General features: G+C 45.2%; 1 protein-coding gene across 1 annotated transcript in view; it reads right to left on the bottom strand.

The window, feature by feature from the left end:
* The window catches only part of LOC148509534 (solute carrier family 22 member 7-like), a 104914-nt gene extending 94000 nt beyond the window's left edge, over positions 1-10914 (bottom strand). The window contains exons 1-4 of the mRNA XM_088442974.1: positions 10537-10914; positions 5619-5722; positions 2956-3110; positions 929-1097 (exon numbers count right to left, since the gene is read on the bottom strand). Of these exons, the coding sequence (XP_088299100.1) occupies positions 929-1097; positions 2956-3110; positions 5619-5722; positions 10537-10914 (806 nt within the window). The remainder of the gene's footprint in view (positions 1-928; positions 1098-2955; positions 3111-5618; positions 5723-10536) is intronic.
* Positions 10915-20430: the final 9516 nt, after the last annotated feature.

Here is a 20430-nt window from a genome sequence, read left to right as displayed (position 1 = left end):
GGGATCGGTCAGCGCCACTCATTCTAATGTGGTGCCGGTCGCGAACCGATTGGAGCTCACGGACCGGCAGCCACTGCTGATTGGCTTGCGACCGGTGTCACATTAGACTGATGGCTGCGCTGTGTCTCTCAAGGCCAGGCTGCAGGTCCCAGCGTGGCCCAAATCCACATGTGTCTACATGAGGAGACGGGTAGGCTGATTCAGACACAATGCCGATGTTCACATAATTAGGCAATTTTTTGCAACTGCAAAAAGTTGCACAGTGTCTTCGCACAGATTTGCAGGACAGATTATTACCAGTTACCAGTCTGAGGTAACGAATGGGAAACATCCCAGCGAGGAGATTAAAGATTGAGCCTCAGTGACTCTAGAATGTATTGGGTGTTCCTTTGCGGTTACTGGGAGGTGGCTAATCAGCGCCTGGTGGCAGTATCGCATACGTAACGGAGGAGTCATTGCAGGTTCAGGAGCTAAAATGTGTACACTGGCGTCCATGCTCTGATTGAGAATCTGCAACTAGCATGAGGCAGGTGCAAATTTCAATGGTGCGACTAATAGCTGTGACTGCAGCTAATCAGTGGGCGCCCTTTTCCCTTGCACACCGGGGTAGGGGCTGATACTAGCATTACCATAAAGAAACAGATACGAGTATGGCAAAATGGCTAACGCGGTTGCAGATGGTCAACTGAGAATGAGCCCCACTGAAATGGGATAAATAAATCTCTGTATTATGGGGTAACAAAAGACCCTATGGAAAAGATTTACTATGTTAAATTACATTGATTACATAAACCTGCTCTTTTTAATGGGGACCCCTTATTTTCTGGCCTATGAGTCTCCTGTGTCCTGTGGGTTTGCTGGGATCTCTTGTGCTGCCGAGTGTGTTATCACTTACCAGTGAGAGTTAATCATAATTACACATACTCACCACCAGGTGGCAATAGCTAGTAGACAGGGCAAAGTTGTGGCCAGCAGGAGCCAATGCCAGTCTCTGAGCAAGTAGGCCAGTAAGGCCAGAATCATATAACCAACAGTCCATGAGAGACTACTAATGGTGCCACAGAATGTGCGATGAGCCACGTCGGTCCACTCTAGTACTGCGAGAAAAAACAGATCAAACACAGTTACTTCACAGTTCCTCATTGTGTGAAAGTGATATAGGGACAACCAGATACCAGGAAAATAGATGATGAAATATATACCCCATCCTATTTCTGCCCAGGACCCATACTCAAATGGTCATTCACAAATACTAACAAATAATCTCTATTCGCCTGACGTATCCATAGGTGCGCTCCCAAATTCCGGGGCTTCCCATAAATCCAAATTGTGTTATGTTTGTGGTCTAACTGGAAAAAGCGTAAAAAAGCCAAAATGAATTACCAGCGGCCCACCTCCCCTATTATATCTAGGTCTCTTTCCTCAATTGCTCGGTTAAAAATACATTTTACCATTTAAAGTGAAACTGGCTGGTGGATAATATATTCCAGCCAAGTGTAGGCCAAGGACGTCACAAGTCCTTTTTCTGGGGAGAAAAAAATCCTCTGTACCCCCATCCCTGCAATAAATAGGACACCCTTTAAATGTCCCTCTTCAGCGCAAGAGTCTCATTTAAATCATTACATTCTGCAGGACAATGGGCCTGATTCAGGTCGGATCGCAGTTGTTAATGAGCACCAAATCGGCCGATCGTTGTGTTCTGTGCATGTGTATGCATCTCAGTGTGCGTGCGTGAACCAGCCGCTGTGTTCGGGACTGCAGTGTTTACGCAGACCCATCGCAGAGTGATTGACAGGAAGTGCCGCTTGTGGGTGGTGACGGGGGTGGTCGGCAAAACACAGCTGTGCCAGTGCATTTGAACGCCGTTGTATGGGCATGCATAAATTATCCACTGCGATGCCCTACGCAGCCTGAGGCCTCATAGTGTGCGTGAGCGCGATGGTACTCGATTGTACCAATGGATTTGCAGTCTTGCTAAACATTAGGGATGTGTGTAAGGTAAAGTTATGTAGTACTGCGTCGGCAAAGCAATCGCAATGAATTAGCATATTATCGCAGTTATCGAAGTTGAACTGAGTGCGTAATCGCTATTGCAATCGCATTTGCGATCGGTAGTGAATCAGGCCCCATATCTTAATTTTTGCAAAAGGAGGCGCATTCAGCAAGAAACATCGCAGGCAGCGCTTTCCATCACCCGGTGCAGAACACTGGTGCAATTCCAGGAATCAACATCAGACTCAAAGCTACACATTTTAATTACATAAATGATACATTGCACAAGACACATCTATAATTTTACAGCTGACAAGAAATCAGAAAACTGTACAAACTAGTGTTTAATGATTTATTTTTATAAATTATTTTTTAAATATGTTATATTATTTGTCTTGTGTGTCCCGAAGCCACCGGGCATGGGGGTCAAAGGTGAACAAGTCATGTGACGAGACAGCTCCCCCCAACTCTAATTAAATGGACCCTTTCTGCTTTATGCCCAGTTTAAGCCTTGTGATCATTGCATATCTTGCTGTATTTTACCAATGTAATATAATAGTGTATTTGTACTGAATTGTGTCCGTTTTATCTTGTCCATCTAGGACACATTATTTCAACATGGCTGAACATTTTTGACATTACATACACAGTACACACTACATATAATGCGCAAACACAGTACACACTACATATAATGCACATACAGAGTACACACTGCATATACTGCACATACACAGTAAACATACACACTATATACACTACACACACTGCGCTATATATTAATAAGAGATAACCCCAATGTGCCCGTTTTTTTACCCATTTCCATCAGATATAGGCCTTCTCCCAATAAAGCGTTAGACACCATCGGAGATACTATTTGGCAGGTTTCTCCAGTGAAAGCTTTCCTATGCACCTAATATATGCACATATAATTATAAATACACATATCCATGCATAACGCACCTAAGGTGATAGCAATAAGCGTCATTCCCATTAGTCCGACACCGCAGAGCAACCTGGAGATGCAGAACATGGCGTAGGACACGGAGAAGGCAGACATCACTCCAAACACTGTGCTTACTATGAAGGAAATCAGCAGAATCTTCCTGCGCCCAAACCTGGGAAAGAGAGACACAGTCACGTCACATACAGGGGTCTATGTACTAAGCCTTGGAGAGAGATAAAGTACCAACCAATCAGCTCCTGTCATTTTTCAAACACAGCCTGCAAAGTGACAGGAGCTGACCGACTGGCAATTTGGGGTCTATTTACGAAGCCTTGTATGGAGTTAAAGTGGACAGAGATAAAGTACCAGCCAATCAGCTAATATCTGCCATGTCACAGGCTGTGTTTGAAAAATGACAATTAGTAGCTGATTGGCTGGTATTTTATCTCTGTCCACTTTATCTCTCACCAAGGCTTAGTACATAGACCCCATAATATCACATGTACATTACATATACACTTAGGGCCTGATTCAGAGACTGCCTCTTCATACTAATGGCGCATCCGATGGGATTCGCCCAGCTGCCCCCCAGCTGTGGCGCTAATCAGCCGCTGTGTGTATTAAGATGCACCAGCAAACATTGCGACAGCCCTATGGAGGCACAGAATCTCCATCTGAACATGGCCGCCGAAACCAGTGCAACTGTGGCAAAGGTGCAGTCGCCGAGCTGGATAGCCACACCCCTGTTACCAACTAGACACGCCCACTGCAGTTGCACCTCTCTTGGCCTGATTCAGGCGTGGACGCAATGCCGATGGTTGCGCAGGTGAGCGATTATTTGCTACAGCGCTTGGCCAAAATAATTTGGAAACCCCTCTGGAGCATGCGTTACCCTGTGTATACGCACAAGCGTGCTGTCGCATTAGAAATGACATGTGCGCTCCTGGGAGGTGGCCTATAGTTAATTAGAATAAAATCCATCTCCTAGGCGTGCTAGGTGTCGCGGGTGTGTCTGTGAACGTGGCTGCATTCTCAGACGCAGAGCCGCAGCCACAGCCGCCATTTGTATGCAGAGTTGAGAAGGTGACACTGCGTCTGCCATTGGCTGCTGCAAGTGTCAATGGTGAATGCAATGATGCGCCAATGGTGGAATGTTCAGAACGCCAGCGGACTGTCCATAGGGCATTGATAGGGGGCGTCTCAGGGCTTGCACATTCCTGCACATGCTAGTACGCCAGGGGAGGGATGAAACTAGCATTTGCATACGGTCGCCGCTGCAACTCCGCAAAATGTCGCAGCTGCGGCAACATTAATGTCCACCTCTGAATCAGGCCCCCTGTGTCCCAAACTTGTTCTGTGGCTCTTGGCGGTAACCTTATCTAACTCATCGTGATTTACCATGACAAATGCAAAACTATCGGAGCAATCATTGTTTCTATGCAGGGACAGCAGTTCCACATGTGCATTGGGCATAATTGCCGACTTTCTGGCTGTTCCTCACGGGAGGGAGCAGCCAGATCGGTACGGCAGAGGGGCGTGGCCAGCAAAAGAGGGCGTGGCAGGGCGGGTGCCTGATGATTGTAGGCGTGACGGGGTCAGGGGTCACGCTATTGCATCATTTTGGCCCCATCCCCGCTACACAATGCCGATAATACAGGCATTGTGGAGCAGGGGGCGGGGCCAAAGTGACGCGATTCAGGGTGAATAAACCACAAAGTCCCTGTGGTGCTTACTGAAACTTACACTAATGCAAGAGATTAATCACTTCATATCATTAGCAAAAATTAGGTGTATTTTTTATATAAATATATGTGGCAGGCTACAAGAAGCAGCTTGGTCATTTCCTTAGTTTGTTGATTCAGGCTGCTATTAAATATTTATAATATTCCTTTGTTGTGAGTACCATAGCAATCACAGTCGCATTGCACATGATGTAGTGAGCAGAGGCTTTGGAACACTTCTCAGAGCTCGGACTACACTGTAATATCCTCTCCCCATCACATGACATGCTGAGAGATGTGAGTCTGTGAGCCTGATTCAGAGGTACATTGAATGCCGGGCGCAATAAGCGAATTACACTGCGCACGCGTTCCGATGGTTACTGCCAGGAGACACAGAACAAAGAGCTGGGGATTTTAGTGGACGTTCCTAGAAGGTAACATGGGTGTGGCTAGACAGATGCGAAAGTGTTGCGATCAGCGCCTCCGTCTAAAGACGCAGTTGCACTGACACAGGCGGCCATGTTCAGACAGAGATTCTGCTCCTCCATAGAGCTGGTGCAATCTTCCATGGTGTGAATGATGATTTGACTGACGGTGCATCTTAATACGCACAGTGAGGGATTAGTGTCGCAAGTGGTGGACGTCTCAGTAGGAAGACCATCAGCTGCAGTACTAGTACTAGTATAAAGACACAGTCACAGCTGTGGCAAATTATTCAGTAACGTCTGCAAGTGCGTACACCACTGAATCAGGCCCTGTGTGTACGTGACTGGGAGCCATAACTCTCTGTTGTAGAGAGATTTTGAAAAGGACATAATAAAGATTTGTAGAACAACAGCTAAGAAAAAATCTTTGCTTGAAAAGGTATTTAACTTGCTGTTTAAAGAAAAAGAAACAAAAAAAATAAAAACCTATGTGAGATTGCTGATATTACTAAGCGTTGTATGTTTCCAGCTCACCTGTCTGACAGGAATCCGCAGATCAGTGATCCAAACGTGAGGCCCATGAAGAAGAAGGTGGCGGCTGCTTGGTTTAACCACTTCCGGTCACAAACCAGGTCCCACTGTAACAGACAGAGCAGAGCCCCGCAGGAGAGTTGGGAGCTGAAACCCCTGCAGCACCTGGAGGGCCCCTTCCTTCATCCTCCCATATACCCTGCCCATGATCTGTCACTGTATCTGCGGGGTGGGAGGAGCACTGACCCAAGAAATTTCCATGTTTCACATTGTAGATCGTCGAGTGGTAACTATTGACTAACCTATTCTCCCCCCTAACCCTCCCTTAGGGGCGCCTAACTCTAACCTCCCTCTCCAAGTGCCTAACCCTAATCCCCCCTCTAAGTGCCTAAACCTAACCCCCCCTTCCCCACCGCCTAAACCTAAGTCCCCAGGGGGGTGCCTAACCCTCCCTTCCCTTAGCCTAACCCTAAACTCCTGGGGGGGTGCCTAACCCTAAGTCCCCCCGGGAACCCTAACCCTCCCCATCCCCCCCCCCACCCGCAAAATCCAGACGCCTGTCATTTTACCTACGCCGGGAGCCCGACACCCAGCTTACCGATCGAAGGTAAGCCGGGCATCATAGAACCGTTAGCTGTCGCCTTGCGCTCTAACACATCCTTTAAAGGAATTTCAAATAATGATGAGGAAGTCAAACTCGCACTATTTGCAGATGACATGCTGCTCTTATATCAGACCCGCTTCATTCAATTCCTAATCTCCTGCATGCTATTTCATTATTTGAAGCTTTTGCAGGCTATAAAGTATGTTCAGATAAATCTGAAATCTTACCTTTTGGGTGGAGCGCCTATTCCGCAATCAACCCGGGAAAAGTTTGACCAGTTTAAGTTCCTATCATCCCCTATAAAGTATTTGGGAACTCATATCCCCACTAAATTGTCTGACTTATACAAAACTAATTTCACCCCTGTATTAAAGACAATTGCCAATCAACTTGAAGATTGGGCCTCCTTGCCTTTATCCTGGCTGGGTCGTGCGGCAGTTATAAAAAACATAACTTTTCCTAACTTGTTGTATATTATACAGATGATACCTTTGAGCCTCACTACCTCGGATTTGGTTTACTGTTCAAAAATATTCTCAATATTTTTGTGATCTGGGAAAAAGGTCAGAATTTCGATGTTCAAATCGTATTTGAAGAGAAATGAAGGAGGATTAGCCATCCTAATGTTAAATTATTTACATATGCTATATTTTTTAGATACGTTTCAGACTGGATACTAAACCGGTCTATTTATACCAATCTACACATTGAAGAAGTATTTCCAATCTCACTTGTAGCCTTTTACATACTCCCCGCAATCTCTTCCCTGTAGCATTAAAAAACAACCCTCTTATTAAGGACATTTACTTTTCTTGGATAAAAATGAATAAACTGGTTGGTGGGAATCACACAACCTCTAAATACATCCCCTTATGTGGTAATCCCTGTTTTTCTCCAGCGGTTGAAGACGCCCAATTTAAAATATGGAAATTCAAGGGTATTATTGTAATTAATGATGTTTTTGACCCGGGCGGAGAGCTAGTCTCCTTTCAAATGTTAAAAACAACCTTTGACCTTCCAAATACTCATTTTTATATGTTCTTGCCAGTAAGACATTATGTAAACTCTTTTACCACTCCTATCTGTATATTAGATAATGATGATGTTCTACAAGTGTCATTGTCTTTTGTAACATCTATTTTGTATAAAACCAAATACCTCTATTGGGATCTTGTACCTACTGATAAAACCAAATTGTGGAAAATGTTAAATGAGAAATGGACACAAGATTTTCCTGTGGGCTTCACTTCTGCAGAGTTATTGACCTCAATGGAACGTCCTTTAAAATATCTCCCCTCTGCTAATCTCCAAGAAGTGCATTTTCGCACCATCCACAAGGTTTATATTTCTCAAGGCCAACACAAGGCATATGGTCATAGAGGAATCTAGCCAATGTCCAAAATGCACAGCTCAAAAGGTGCTTTTTCAGCATAACTTTTGGAGCTGTTCAAAGGTTAAGCGTTTCTGGCACAAAATTATCAACTTTATAAATTTAACCTTTGGAATTCATATATTTTTTAGATCCGTTAGCACTTTTATGTGCAGATTTCCAAAATTGGGAAGCCTCGCATTCCCTTACACATTTATTGCCTATCCTAACGGTATACAATCGGGAAACCGGCTGCCTTAATACCGACAGCCGGCTTCCCGACTGTCATATCCCGGTGAGGGTGAAATGCCAGGCATCTAGACGTAGACGCCTGTCATTTGCCCGACGCTGGGAGACCGGCGCCCGGCATCCCGATCGAAGGGATGCTGGCCGCCGTGAGCGGACAGCCGTGGGGGGGGGGAGGGTTAGGTTTAGGGCACCCGGGGGGGACTTAGGGTTAGGCACCCCCCCGAGAGGGTTAGGGTTAGGCTAGGGGAGTGAGGGTTAGTGTTAGGCACTCTCGGGGGGAGGTTAGGATTAGGCACCCCCCTGGGGGACTTAGGTTTAGGCAGCGGGGATGGGGGGGGTTAGGGTTAGGAACTTAGAGGGGGGATTAGGGTTAGGCACTTGGGGGGAGGTTAAGGTTAGACACCCCTAAGGAGGGTTAGGGTTAGGGGGTTAGGTTAGGTTAGTTTACACTGCGGCCGGCGGTATTTCATACCGATTCCATCCTAACAATTATAGTTACCATTGCAAGGAAGGTGATTCTGCAGAAGTGGACTTCTAAAAAAGCCCCTTTACTGTAAATGGTTAAGATCATGTTATTGAAAACTCTTTACTTTGAAAACAAGCAACACTACCAGATGTTGAATGAGGAGTTTTAAGATTCTACAAGAAATGGTCGGTATATATAGAATCATTAGATACCTTGTCTCAAAGTCGTATATTAGGTCTTTTTATAGATACTAATTGGTTCCTTCTAAGAAACATTCAGTAATTCTATTTCACTAATTAGTGACCATGTTCTGGAGATTACTTAAATTGGGTAATGATCACGCTTACCCATCCCATTTCCTTCCTATTTTCTCCTATTGTAGTCCCCCCCCCCCCCCCCCCCCCTATCATGTCTTGTCTGGTGGTGCATAGTTAATTTAGTTTAGGTTATGTTAAACTGTCTATTTTTTTTTATTTTTTTTCCTTTCTTTATCGCTGGAAGAATGTATGTTTCACATTTGATTGATGTGGCTTATTGTTACATTAATATAGAAATCCAAAGATCTAATATTATCATAGATCTCATGTCTTTATGTAATATCTAACTTTGTATTTAAGCTTGTAAATTACATTTTTAAAGGCACAGTGCAAGATTTCTTCCTCGAAAATGTTCTGTACTCATTTGTCTTAATCGTGTTTATGTTTTGTGTACTTCTCACTTATATTGAAAAATTCAATAAAATACATTTAAAAAAAAAAGAGCATATATTTTATCACACTGCCATGTTAAATTATTTAACATGACAGAGTGATAAAACATATGCTCTTTAAATATATCATCCTCCCCCTAACATGACAGAGTGATAAAACATATGCTCTTTAAATATATCATCCTCCCCCTAACATTACAGAGTGATAAAACATATGCTCTTTAAATATATCATCCTCCCCCTAACATTACAGAGTGATAAAACATATGCTCTTTAAATATATCACCCTCCCCCCTTAGATGACAGAGTGATAAGATATATACTCTTTAAATATATCACCCTCCAGCACCTACCCCACCCCCATAGCCCCCCAAATTCATGATAAATTAAAATTTAGAGAGCAAGATAATAATGTCTTTAAAATAGATCAGATACACCTCCACAGTGCTACACACACGCACACACACACATATATATAATATATATATACAGTATATATAAATAATATACAGGGGCAGAACTATGGGAGACAATGGAGGTGCCTGCCGCCGGGCACCAGCACTGAAGGGGCACCTTCCCCATTGCCCACATTGTATTCACCCCACTTAAGGCTATTCTATGTTAGTATTTTTGTGCATATGTAATAGATAGACAGACAGATAGATATGCACCATATTTATTTTCCTTTTTTGTTTAGGGGGGGCACCAAATTATAACTTGCCTCCCGGCGTCTGGGATGAACTTACGGCACTGCCCAAATGTAAACAAAGAATGCATTTAAGTTTCATGTACACCTTATACATACAGCCTGCAGGTTATTTTATACAATATTTTTTAATAATTGTGTGCCTGAAAACAAAGTGTGTATACACTGAACCATCAGAAAGCAAAGGTGTCACTATCTCAGTCATGCTAAAAAAAAATCCGTATTTCGGAATATTTGGATATGGGAGACTAAACCGGTGTAATGTTTTCAAGCCTGTAAAATAACGATGTTCTCAAGATCTGTAACTTCATCTCCAATATTTGTTAATATTGATATAATACCAAAAATAGTAATATTTCTTTGGGAATAAAGATTTGATACCTGAACCATGAAAACAACACCCAGAATATTATGTTAAGAAGATTTGAAGAGACCCACGTGATTTCCACTTGATGCGTTTAGAATAAAAGTAGAAGGATAGTACGCACAAACCAACAGTTTAAAGTAGTCTAAAGCTAGAAAACACCTAATAAAGAAACATTTGAAACACATTGTCTGCCCCATTCCTATCTCAGAGTTCCTGTATAAGATACAATGCTGTCAGACTGGTTTGTGACTACTTTCCTGTTGAAAGATGACCCGTCCCCACCAATAGGCTATTTATAGACGACATCATGTTCACTTTGAGTGTGATTTCCAACTATTGACTCCTTGTGAATGGATGACCTCACCCCTTATGAAACCCCCCCCAACATTTTCACAATAACTTGTGTGTAACATAATTAAACAAAGCACATTTATACTAAATAAGGTACTACCTGTGTGACAGTGGTGGAGGAGAAGGTGGAGACATCATACTTCCAGCCATGATGACATCTCTGCACCAAGGACTCATTGACCGTCTTTTGGGATCTGTTCAGTAGTAGGTGAGGCTGTGCCTGGGAATACATGGTACAGGAACTGAAGGTCCCATCGGCCTCTCGGGGGATGTTGATGAGTAGAAGGTCTTCCTGGCTCAGGTTCCCCGGGTTCTCCTGGTTGGGAATGGCACAGTGATGGGGTGGGACAGCTGAGATGAAAATATGTAATAGGAAGTGTAAAGGGAGGATGATTCTTGGGAGGCAGAGGATAAGAAGTGACAATATCTGAAATTTGCCAAAGACACCAACTTCTGAGAGGACATCCTCAAACCTCATTCTGCAGAAGGCTTGAGGAAAGACTTCAGCGTATGACCATGAAGTTGAAATCTAGTAGTCAATATGAATGAAGAGCCACAGGATAAGGTCGGCTATATGAATGGGTGTGCTTTTCACAGGCTCATATCCAAAATAAATGTACTAATTTCTGCACACTGTTGGCAATTAGTTCATTTCCAGTAGTAAGAGTGAGGTCCCTGTTCCTGAATCATGAGACTTTAATCTACTAAAGGAGCGTTTTGTTCAATGAGACGTTACTCAGGGCACAACCAATCTAATCAACTACTTACAGTACACTCAGAAGGAAATTATTAGCTCTCGCTGTGCCAGCATTATGGGAAGTTGATAATCACTCAGGGGCTGATTCAGTGATGGACGCAGTGTCGATGTTGAGAGACAAGTGGACAGTTTTTTCAGTCTGTGCATGCGTCCTGATGGTTTCCGGCGAAATACACAGGACCAATTTGGACACAGGAAAAGGCAATTTCATTGGGCGTTCCTGGTGTGGCTAGCCAGACGTGGTTGTGTCGCCGTCAGCAACTGCAGGTGCTATGTATAAATATGCAAATGTTGCAGCCACTGGGATATGTATTGAAACGCCCACCGGCGACTTTGTGAATCCAAGCATCTGTGTACAAAGAGCATCGGTCACAGGTCATTAAATTATTGCAGTCCTGAGTGAGCCCATCATCCAGCAAAATGAACGCCGCTCCCAGTTAACTCCCGTAAACGCACCCTGGCTGTCAATCACATGGCGACTAAATAGTCGCTGGCAGCGACATCAGTAAAGTACTTTGACACATGCGCAGATTGTTGATTATTGCTTAACTGCAAAAACATTGGTATAGCGTACATCTCTGGGTGGTAAGAGGGGGGCGGTTGGCCAGGCGCGGGCATGTCGCGGTCAGCAGTTGCACTAATTTTGGTGGCCATGTTTAAAGGGAGATTCTGCGTCTCCGTAGGGCTGGTGCAGTGTTTGATAATGCGACCGATGGTGCGGTCTTAATAGGCAATGCAATGGATAAGCACCGCAGCCCAGGCGGGGGGGGGGGGTGGTGGGGGCGAGGTGCTGGGGCTTCTCTGTGCAAATCCCATCGGTTGCAGCATTAGTATAAAGACGCAGTCGTGCTGCACTAAAAGTCGCAGTCATGGCTGCATTCGCGGCCACCTCTGTGTCAGGCCCTCAGTTTCCAATAAAAGTTAACTTAACAGTAAAAAGACCCACAAAACGCTGTTTTTGAACACATGGCCCTATTTACTTTTAATTGATAGTTAATTATATAGCGCACAGATATTCTGCAGGACTTTACAGACAATATTTTGTCGTTCAAATCATTCCCTGCCCCAGAGGAGCTTACAATCTATACTACCTACAACCATACTTGCTTACAGTCCCGGAAGTTGCGGGAGGCTCCCGATTTTTCGGGTAGCCCCCTACACCCTCGGATGTGTAGGCAGATGTCCCGCCTCCTGCTTACTTCTTAGCGAAGTGGACAGGATGGGGATATTTAATAGGGAATTCACGGGTCGGCGAGGAGGGGGCGGGGCTAAATGTCACAACATGCATCATTTAGATTTAGCCCCACCCCCTTAGGCACTTTTCCAGGAGAGGGGCGGGGACTAATTGCACCCCCCGTCTCCCCCCCTTCCCGAACAGGCCTACTGCAGCAGCTGCTCCTGGATTTGATGTCTAGAAGGCCGGTAAGTATGCCTACTACACACATATATATATTTGTTCCTTACAACACAGATATATTAGGGTTAATTTTCTTTTTGTCAATTAACCTACCAGTATGTTTTTGGATTGCGGGAGAAAACCAGAGCACCCATAGGAATAGGAAACCCACGCAAACATGTGGAGAACATACAAACTCCACACCTATACGTCCTTGGTGGAAATCTAACCCTCTGGCCATTTTAATTTCCACTCCCAGCAGATGTCTCTGCAAACTAGAAGAAGTGGGAAAATCTGAAGAAATGCACTGTGCAAAAATCTAAGTATCATATTACAGTCCGATCTCCAACCACTTTACCATTCATTTCATTAGGAGGTAACATATTACAGTAATTTCACCCTCTGCAGGATAAAAACCCTGTTTCATGGTTTAAAAGCTACTATATGGATGAAGTATTGTACTCTGCTGATGTGTAGACTGGAGACCCTCTGGTCAGGTCAGCGAATGGAAGCTGAGTCCTTCAGCCGGTGCCACCATGTTGAGTCCCAATTTCAGTGAGTGGCAGCAGGGTCTTGGTCCATTGTTTGCTTCAGGTCTTCATACCTATTGGTAGTCCACTAATTTATAGCCACAAGTCTTCTGTGGTATGTGTGTCCTAAAGGCAGTCCTTAATGTCACTCTTTTCACAACATTGGAATGCAAGACATGAAGGATACGAGAGACAGGGCCGGATTAAGGACCACATGGGCCTGGGGCTGAAAATGTTCAAGGGCCTATACTGAGAAGGGGAGGAGCTGTGGCCAGTGCTGCGTGAGTGTGGCCAGAGCTAAGTGTGTGTACACCCCCATACACTATCAGTCCCACTGTCTCCCTAAATACATAAAAATAGAAAAAAATAATTGTGAGAAAACTAGAAAAACTATTTTAATACTTGATTGAGTAGTATGGCTGACTGTGTGAGGCCTGGAGCTCTGTAGCCCCATCCACCCCATTGTTCTTCAAGCCCTGACCATTTTGTAGGGATATGTCAATTATCAACTATGGCCCTCATTCAGAGCCACTCGCTATTTGCGGTCGTTCGTTCTAAAACAAGGGGTGGCTATTCAAATGAACCGTTCGCTGTTTGCGGTCTGTTCACGCCTCTATGTCTGAACGAGCGAACAAAACTTGCGTTCGTTTCTTGAAAAAATACGCCCCCTGGCCACTCGCATCCTACGTCATGTCCGCTATTTATTAGATTAATCGAGTACATCGACCAGGGTATGAACTGCTCGCTTTTCTTGGGGCTGGTGTTTGCTACCACAATTTTGCGAGCAGTTCTGGCTCTAAAATAACCCAGTGACGTGGTCAATGACGCTGCTGTTTTCAATATGCACACCCATAAAACGCCCGTTTTGACCTTTAAGCACGCCTGCGATCGGATCTCCACTCCCCGTTTTCAAGCACCTTCCCCTGTTACCACCCACATACGCCTCTTTCTGTCACTCAAATTATCAGGCATTCGCTATTTTGCGAGCACATGAATTTCGGCCGCACTGAGTTGTTCGCGCATGCGTATAACGATCCGTACGCATGCGCAGTTGGGCAAACATCGCTCGGAGCGAACGAGCAGCGACTTGCGTCCGGCTCTGAATCAGGGCCTATATCTGCTAATTTGATATCTCACAATGGAAGGTATGCTTACTTTAACTTAAATGTTGTATATGAAACTAAAGAGAGCGCGCGCGAGAGAGAGATGGAATGCAAGTAGGATGTGACTTATAACCTCAATAGGCTGATCATGTGACTTGCTATAGAACTGTTAGTTATCAACTGTAACTGTTAATATGTCTACTGACCTTGTGACCTAAACGATAGATTGAATGTGAATACATTATACAGTAAATAAATAAATAAATAGCAATTGCAAAATGTATGCAAAAGGTAATATTTTTCACCTCAGTATACTGACCATGTGACTTGTTACATCATAAACAGCCACAGTGATGTCACTCGGCTTTGGTAGAAAGGTCACCATTTTGTAGAGAACTGTCAGTTATCAGCTGTATCTGCCTTATATGACATGTCACAGTGTAAGGTAAGCTTATTTTAACCTAAATGTTATATATGAAAATAATGTTAGATAGATAGATAGATAGATAGATAGATAGATAGATAGATAGATAGATAGATAGATAGATAGATAGATAGATAGATAGGATACAGTCACAATGCTGATGGCTAGGAAGCCGGCTGACTAAATCCCGGCGTCTAAATACCAACACGGGACTAAAGACAGGCGTAGAAATCCCAACGCCCATCTATATCCCGATGCCGGAATCTAGACAGGTGGCTTCCCAAACGAAGGTTAGACGGGCAGTGTTAGCGCTTAGCCGTGGGGGGGAGGGTTAAGTTCAGGGACCCCCGGGAAGACTTAGGGTTAGGAACCACCCCGGGAGAGTTAGATTTAGGGTGCGGGGAGGGGGCGTTAGGTTTAGGCACCCCTGGGTGGAGGTTAGGTTTAGGCAGCACCCTGGGAGGGTTAGGTTTAGGGTGCGAGGAGAGGCGGTTAGGTTTAGGCACCCCCGTTGGAAGGTTAGGGATAGGCACCACCGGGGGGAGGTTAGGGTTAGGTTTCCACTAAGGGAGGGCTAAGGTTAGGGGGGGAGAGGGGAGGGTTAGGGTACTTACCAGCCCCTGTTGGGATATTCAGCATTCAGGCTTGCAGCATTTGGATTTAGTCAGACGGCTTCCCAGCTGTCTGCATTTCATACCCAACCCGATAGATAGATAGATAGATAGATAGATAGATAGATAGATAGATAGATAGATAGATAGATTCTAATTCTGTGAATTAGCAGCTCCACCATTTTGTGAGTGACAGCAATCTCATTCTGTGAGAGTGCTGAATCAGCAGTTAACCACAGGGTGTGATGTCATACCATATCTGTATTGCTCAAGGAACACGTCCATTAAGGCGTCAGCCTTAATGATCGTAATTTCATTGCTTTTTTTAGTTTGAGTGGCACAAATTCAGTGGGTTTTGTGAAATTTCAGATCATGTCTAAGAAGCCTTAATGGGACATGTAAAAGCGTAAGGTTTTTTGTCTATGAAATAGATAGATAGATAGATAGATAGGAAAATCCAAGCAGGAGGTGATTTTTTACCTCAGTATGCAATGTGACTTGTTACATTATAAACAGCACTAAGGTGTAAGAGGTCAGGAGAGAAACAGAAGTGAGGTAATTGTAGAATTATAAGGAAAATCAGGACAAATATGATGGGTAGTGATGTCTGTGTGTGTAGCCGGAAGATGATGAGTCCTCCATTCATGAGAGCTCATACTCACAGCCAATCCGTCGATTAACTGCTGCCTGGGATCATTTTCATCATATAGGGTTTAGTGCAAGTGTTAATAGCTGTAGTAAGGTATCTGAGGTGCAGACGTAGCCAGAAGCCTTAATTTGTGTAGTCAGCTTGATCGCTCCCCCCACAAGCATAGGAGACTGCTGTGACTGCTTGGCAGCCCCGAGCAGTCTCCCAGTGCAGCCCAGCACACAGCAGCTCGGGGCCTGGTAATTAGCATCCGCTCCCACCCCTCTCGGAACCCCTGCATAGGCTTACATTTTGTCTATGGCGCTGTGACACCTTGCACTGGCCCTGTGTCCCCTCAATGTCAGGACACATGTGACACAGACAGAAGGAGGAGGTGGGATTGCGATGTCTTCTCCCTTTCCAGCATCTCCTGCTGACCACAATACTTGGAAGCGTTTGTGGGACAATGCGATGCTTTGTCTGTGACCTGATGTGACTTGTGGGTATTCTTAGACACAATTTTACGTAATGACAGAAAACAAACAAATCTTGGCATATTATTTCCGGAGGTCCATTGATGCACTGCAGTTTTAACCAATGGTGGACGGCGCTGGGCCACCAGCCAGCTGAATGAGCCCCAGCTTACGCAGGCTGGCCAGCTTGCAAGGCCAGGAAACTGTGTCCGTGGACACAACCCCTGGCCTTGCCACTTGCAGAAAACGGGGCCAAAATGCCCTCCCCCCCCCGTTTCCAGGAGCGCCGGCCATCCCCAGCCCACCCCTTAAATGCCTCTGCCTGTCAATCAGGCAGAGGCATGGCAAGGGCTGCATGAACATTCGCAGAACGGGTCCTGCGCAAACGCAGATTCCCGATAATCAGGAATCTGCGTTCAGCCCCCGGACCATGCTTGACACCTTTTTGGCTGCCCCTTCCAGGTTGGTAGTGCCCGGTGGAGCAACTAAGCGGTGATTGTGAAATCCTGGTACAACACTACCATCGTGACACTGCCCCCGCTATACAATGCACTATTACAAGCAAGGGCCTTGATGGAGCAAGTATTTTACTAGTACCAGTGACCATCATTATCAGCATCCTGTATTTGCACCCACCCATGACTACCCACCAATAATACCGCTTTCCCAGGGGTATATCTGTCTTTTTTTTGCACAAACACGCCCTGGCTGTACTTAAAGCCCCCTGTCCCAACCATCCGGGTATAGGCACGTAACAAAGTCACCCAAATCTGCACATGTGCAGTTATACCAGTTATACTCACCCTATATCAGCCCTAGTGTGTTTGGGAGGAAAAGGGATTAACGCCTTGAATGTTGTGTGAGAGGAGCATGCATTGACACCAGAACCCACCATGAATGAGGACTTTGTTAGTGTCACGGTGATCTGATTTTCTGTCTGACGATACTGTCACACACTGACCGTAGACCACGTCACTACAACTACTATGAGGGATCTCATGATGCAGTGTGATTAATGTATAGTACAATGTGACTCATAGTGTGGAAAAGCTGCTGTGTCTCTCACAGCGTAGAGGGGGGAAGGGGGAACAATTATAGTGTGAGGTAATATATAGGGTGTAGGGCACTGCATAGTGTCTGAGGTATTGTATAGGATATAAGGCACTGTATAGGGCCACATTATGAGGTGTGAGGTATTGTGCATATTGCATGAGGCACCGTATTAAGTGTGAGACACTGCATAGGGCATATAGCACTGTATATGGTGTAAGACATATTATATTGTCTGAGGTATTGTATGGGATGTGAGGCACTGTTAGGGCGTGAGCCACATTATAAGGTGTGAGGTATTGACATAAGGCCTGACTCATTACGAATCGAAACTGCGAATGCAATAGCGATTACGTACGCAGTCTCACTGCGGTGGTATGCTAATCCTCTGCTATCGCTATGTCATCGCAGCACACATAAGGACGCCCACCTTACCTTACACACATCTGTAATACTTACCAAGACTGCGAAACCATCGGTTACATGGAGTACCATCGCAGCCTCACGCACACTTGCACAAGGTCTGACCTTACTCAGGAATTGCTAACCTCATTGTATGCAGTGAGTACACAGGCTGCTTATGTCATCACAGTGGATAATTTATGTACACGCATTCAACGGCGTTCAAACGCTCTGGCACGCCTGCATTTTGCGGACCCCTCCCGTCACCTCCCACAAATGGTACTTCCTGTCAATCACTCTGTGATGGGTCTACGTGGTCACTGTGATCGCAGTGGCTGGTTTGCACACGCGCACTGCGATGCATACACATGTGCAGAACGCAACAATCGGCCGATTGCGTGCATATTAGCAGTTGGGATGCTTGGTGACTCAGGCCCTGTGTTGTAGGACCCCATTCAGCAACAGGCAGACTCACAATGCACTGCCTCTTGCTTTCCAGTGACAGTCCTCCCCATGCTCTTCGCAACCCCACCTCCCTGCTGCTCCATTTTACTCACTGCAGCCAACCCCAAAAATACACTGGCTGGCCTCTTTAGGCCACCTGGCCGCGGTGCACAGTTTGGGAACTACTGGTATATGCTGTTAGGCACTGTCTGTGTATGAAGTATTTTATAGGATGTGAGGCACTCTACAGATGTGAGGCACAGTAGGTGTGTGAGGCACGGTAAAGTATGTGAGGTAGTTTATGGGATGTAAAGCACTGTATAGTGTGTAGTCTACAGTATAGAGTAAGGCCCTGTATTGGATGTGAGGCATTGTATAGAGTGTGGCACACCATATTGTGAGACACTGTAGGGTATGGGGCATTACATAGTGTGCAGGTGACTCTATAGGTTATGAAGCACTGTACTAAGAGAGAGGTACTGTACAATGTACTGGGTGTGAGGCACTGTATAGTGTGTGTAGACTACAGTATATAATAAGGCACTGTATTAGATATGAGGTATTGTATAGAGTGTGGCACACCATATTGTTAGACACTGTAGGGTATGAGGCATTATGTAGTGTGCGGGTGACTCTATAGGGTATGAAGCACTGTACTAAAAGAGAGGTACTGTATAATGTACTGGGTGTGAGGCACTGTATAGTATGTGTAGACTACAGTATAGAGTAAGGCACTGTATTAGATGTGAGGTACTGTATAGAGTGTGGCACACCATATTGTTAGACACTGTAGGGTATGAGGCATTATGTAGTGTGCGGGTGACTCTATAGGGTATGAAGCACTGTACTAAGAGAGAGGTACTGTACAATGTATTGGGTGTGAGGCACCGTATAGTGTTTGTAGACTACAGTATAGAGTAAGGCACTGTATTAGATGTGAGGTACTGTATAGAGTGTGGCACACCATATTGTTAGACACTGTAGGGTATGAGGCATTATGTAGTGTGCGGGTGACTCTATAGGGTATGAAGCACTGTACTAAGAGAGAGGTACTGTACAATGTATTGGGTGTGAGGCACCGTATAGTGTTTGTAGACTACAGTATAGAGTAAGGCACTGTATTAGATGTGAGGTACTGTATAGAGTGTGGCACACCATATTGTTAGACACTGTGTGGCACACCATATTGGTTGTGAGGCAATGCATAATGTTTGAATTACTGCATTGAGGCAGTATATTGGGCATGAGGCACCGTGTAGTGTATGTATCACTGTATAGAGTGTGAGGCACTGTATAGTGTGTGAGGCATTATACAGTGTGTGAAGTACTATATAGTATGTGAGACACAGTATTGGTTGTAAGACACTATGGGCCTGATTCTGAGTTGCATGCTATTCGCATTGCTGCTGCGTCTTTGTACGCAGCAGTGAAGCAAAATGATGCTAATACTGTAGGAGGCGTCATGTGTAAATAGACGCCTCCTGTCGGCTTTTGTGCATTTGAGGACGCAGCAACCCTCAGGTTACTCAGAATGGCCATGAAATCCACACTTCTGGGGCCAGTGAAGCGGTAGAAGCAGACACTGTCTTTGTCATGCCTCAAAAATATGTGTAACATGGCCCCGTTTTCAAAAATGCTCCCCGCCATGCTGCGGCTTAGGGGACGGGAAGTAGTTGAAATCCAGGCTGTCGGGATGTCAGCGCTGAGAATGCCGGCGCCAGAATCCCAACACCAGTCAAAATCCTGCGCCAGCATCCTGACATTAAGTAGTGGGGTTAGGGGGAGGGTTAGGGACTAGGGGGGGAGGTTTAGGGTTAGGCACTTGGGGTTAGGGTTAGGTACTTGGGATTAGGGTTAGGTACTTGGAGGGAGGCTTAGGGTTAGGTACTGGGGGGAGGGATAGGTTTAGGCACTAGGGTGGAGGTTAAGTTTAGGGTGCAGAGAGGGAGGGTTAGGGTCGGGATACTTACTGAGAGGTGTCAATATCCTAACCTTGTCGGGATGCCAGCGTCAGGTTTCTGACCGCCGTGATCCTGAGCACCAGCATCCCGTACCCAAGCCTAGGGGGCACTGCAATTGCCATTGCAGACACGGATCAACACATGCGCAGTACAGATCCTGTGCATGCGCCGATCACCAACCATCATAGTTGTATGCAAACTCTGAATCAGGTCCT

Source organism: Taudactylus pleione, unplaced genomic scaffold (assembly GCF_031769625.1).
Source record: "Taudactylus pleione unplaced genomic scaffold, aTauple2 ptg000320l, whole genome shotgun sequence".
NCBI lineage: Eukaryota > Metazoa > Chordata > Amphibia > Anura > Myobatrachidae > Taudactylus > Taudactylus pleione.
Note: the sequence above shows the minus strand (reverse complement) of the source record. Positions and strands in the feature narration are given on the sequence as shown.